This window comes from Rasamsonia emersonii (genome assembly GCF_000968595.1).
Source record: "Rasamsonia emersonii CBS 393.64 chromosome Unknown ctg1118621760096, whole genome shotgun sequence".
NCBI lineage: Eukaryota > Fungi > Ascomycota > Eurotiomycetes > Eurotiales > Trichocomaceae > Rasamsonia > Rasamsonia emersonii.
Window position 1 is genome coordinate 597 of NW_013563191.1, and position 3,004 is coordinate 3,600.

At 46.4% G+C, this 3,004-nt stretch overlaps 1 protein-coding gene across 1 annotated transcript; it reads right to left on the minus strand.

The window, feature by feature from the left end:
* Positions 1 to 1,512: 1,512 nt before the first annotated feature.
* Positions 1,513 to 2,240, minus strand: T310_4139 (uncharacterized protein; the record flags this gene model as incomplete). Its single annotated transcript, XM_013472988.1, has 2 exons — positions 1,513 to 1,775; positions 1,826 to 2,240. The coding sequence occupies 2 exons, from the start codon at positions 2,238 to 2,240 to the stop codon at positions 1,513 to 1,515; spliced, it is 678 nt and encodes a 225-aa protein (XP_013328442.1).
* Between the last annotated feature and the right edge of the window lie 764 nt (positions 2,241 to 3,004).

Genomic DNA, 3,004 nt, shown 5'->3' on the forward strand with positions numbered 1-3,004 from the left:
ATGCGTCGCATAGAACATAGACTGCAATTGGGCTTCTTGTGGAGGAGGGTGGTCACTCGCATGTGGGACAGGGTTGGCTGCCTCGGGAAGACTGGCAAAAAACCAGTTGATTTCCAAAGGAAATCCAGTAAATTCTGGGAGGTATGACGCAAGAAATTTCGACGGTTAATTACTTTCGCCAACTCTGGGAGGCAATAATTTATTTTTTTTTTGGGGATCTTACGAGTCGACATGTTATTTATCCATTAATCAGGCTGACACTGTGACAGCCCATGGATAACCTGGCTGGTCACTATCTGTCATCACGAAGTTTTCTTAGCGTTGTCTTCACCAATTTCACGAGCGGTTGGCCCTCCACCATTGCAACTGCCGCTTATGAAAGCTCCCAAGTGGCCAATTGTCACGTGCTCATGAAGGACAAAATTCTTCCGGGCCTTACGGCTTATAACTGGTGAGAGCATTGTCGAAGGTGCCCAACTTGCGCGTGAGGGTGGCCCCGCAATACACCCTGATAGTGAACGGCCGCAATGCATGACTACCAGAGAAATATTTTACCCACTCTGAGCGATTCGAAACGTCTCTTTTACTCGGTATCTGTTCCCTCCAGATCTTAAAAAGTTGAAAGTTCCTCGCAGCTCGTCTACGTCCGCTAGTCTTGATCGTCTGTTTGGCGTGAGTGGGGATCTTTTTCTACAGCAAACACTCGGATCCTTATGAGGGCGGTCTTATGCCACTATCTTCTTCCCTGAATATCTAAAAGTCGCATCTTCGTACCGACTCTTCGCAGGCAAAATACTATCGTTGAAGGGGCTCAACATCACCTGAGTGTATCTTTTGGGTCGCGCTTCTTTCGGTATGTTCCGCAAAATCAAAGCGCCGAGGTCTTCGACAGAAAAAGAGATTTTGGACATCTGCCAGCGTGAAGCAAGTATCATCTGATCTCTTCCTTAGTGATTAAATCGATAATAACAACTTGTACAGCTAGGTTGCGACCGATGTAGAATTGAGCCGGGTCCTACAATGGAAGTTATATACAAGACCTCGCCACCTGCCAATACCATAGCCGTTCTCGTGGATATATCGTCAGCCGGTGGTGCAATAAAGATTGGAGAGGCGTCTGATAATGCCTTGGGCGTTGGTGCTGTCGGGATGGTGGGGACAGAGGACGCTGGCGACTTAGTGATTGTGCCGTGGAATGTTGGATGGTGGTATTATTCCATCGGGTCCATTGGGATAAAATATATTGTGAAGGCATAAAGTGTGAGCCGATATAGTTTTTTACATCACTTGGCGACGCTGAGCACCAAAATAGAGGCATATTTGGTGCGTGATAGGAATGGTTATGAATGGCAACGATGAAATATCGTATGGCTCTGTCATCCAAACTCCAGCTGCTATTTGGTTTGACATCACGATAGCGCGAGCATCTTCATGTGTCAGTGCAAAGACCCGTCCCGAAAGAGAGTCTGTGACCGTTAGGATATGTTGTCGCATCCTTAATGAGGGATCGAACTAACTTTGTCGCAGCTCCTGAGAATTCTCCCTTTCAACGTCGGAGATATCTTTCCCTGTCGGTCTGGATTGCAAGTCCCGAACCCCTGATTGAGATGATGGCAGCAAATTCTCTGAAGGAACGACAGGAGTGTCCGACACCGGTATCGGCGCTGTCAGTTGATGCGGTTGTGTTGGCTGGTTTTGCCCGTTGTCTGAGATATCATGTTGTTGTTGTAATGCTTCCTTGGCATGTGCTACCTCAATACCTGCGTTGCCTAAGGCTGATATATATTAGCTTTTTGTTATGTTAATGCACACGGATATTCTTGACCTTTTGGCGAGTATTTCCGAGCGAGATTCTGAAGGAGTGGGGATTTCAATTGTCTCTCATGCTGCTTAACCTCGAGGGGAAGGCGGACTCGTAGAGGTTCTCTCATATATCCAATAATCGTTTGTCCAAGACCAAGAGCACAAGCAACGACCAGCTCGTCATCATTTAATTTCTTTAAAAAATGTCGATAATTATCCCGCCTCTCATCAGCCTTCGACCGTATGGGCTGCCGGGGTTGGTGGATCAAACGAAAGGCATCTCGAACACGTTTCTCCTCATGAGATTTAATACTTGGTTCGACACCTGGTTCGACACCCTGTCGCAATTCGATTGTTTGGATAGTTGATAAAAGTTTAGAGATAGCCTCTTTAATCGTGAGAGACGTGTATGTGTGTTTCCTCTCCGGCCCATCCATCATTGAGGTTCTTTCTTTCAGATGAAGCGGAATCGGGAGGATGTGGAGATTACGAAGAGAAAAGCAATCTGATCGGAAATGCACTGGAATTATAGTGACTTTCACATGATTTTCACTCGATAGGCAACAAACCAAGAAGCGGTCTCCTATTGGATTGATTCCAAGCCAAGCGCGCTAGCTCAGCAACTAGCAGAGTTGCATTTTCTTAGAATGGGTGGGTCATTTTTCCGTAAAGGTGAATGGGAATCCACTGGAAATATAGTGTATTACACGTGACTGTTCTTAGTAAGTGTTGAATGTTAACTAAGTAACTGTAGCACTTTTGGAACAGTTAGGCCAATGGGATCTTAAAATGGAAAAGAAAAGGTGTTAAAGAATCAGCAGAGGGTTCGACGGCAGACGAGACTGAACACGCACGAGCTTAACACCGAGGATGGCGGGGACACCTGTTCATCGAACCCGCCGGACTGTCTGTGCTGTATCACGTGATGTAACCGCTGCCTTAGTGCCTTGTTGACAAGTCTGGTTCAGGTGCCAAGAAACCATCAGCAGGTGATGGGTTTCTAATTGAACTCCCTGTACGACTTTTCCGCATTAGCTCATTCCTTATGACAGACATCGACTCTGGACACGGGCGACAGCAATTTTAACTCTCACTTCCCTTAACTTTCTCTATTCCAATCATGATGTCGTTCATCCATCGTCTTCGTGGGCCACTATTGTCTCCATTCTGGCATATCCTTTCGCGCCTTTTCCATGGATTC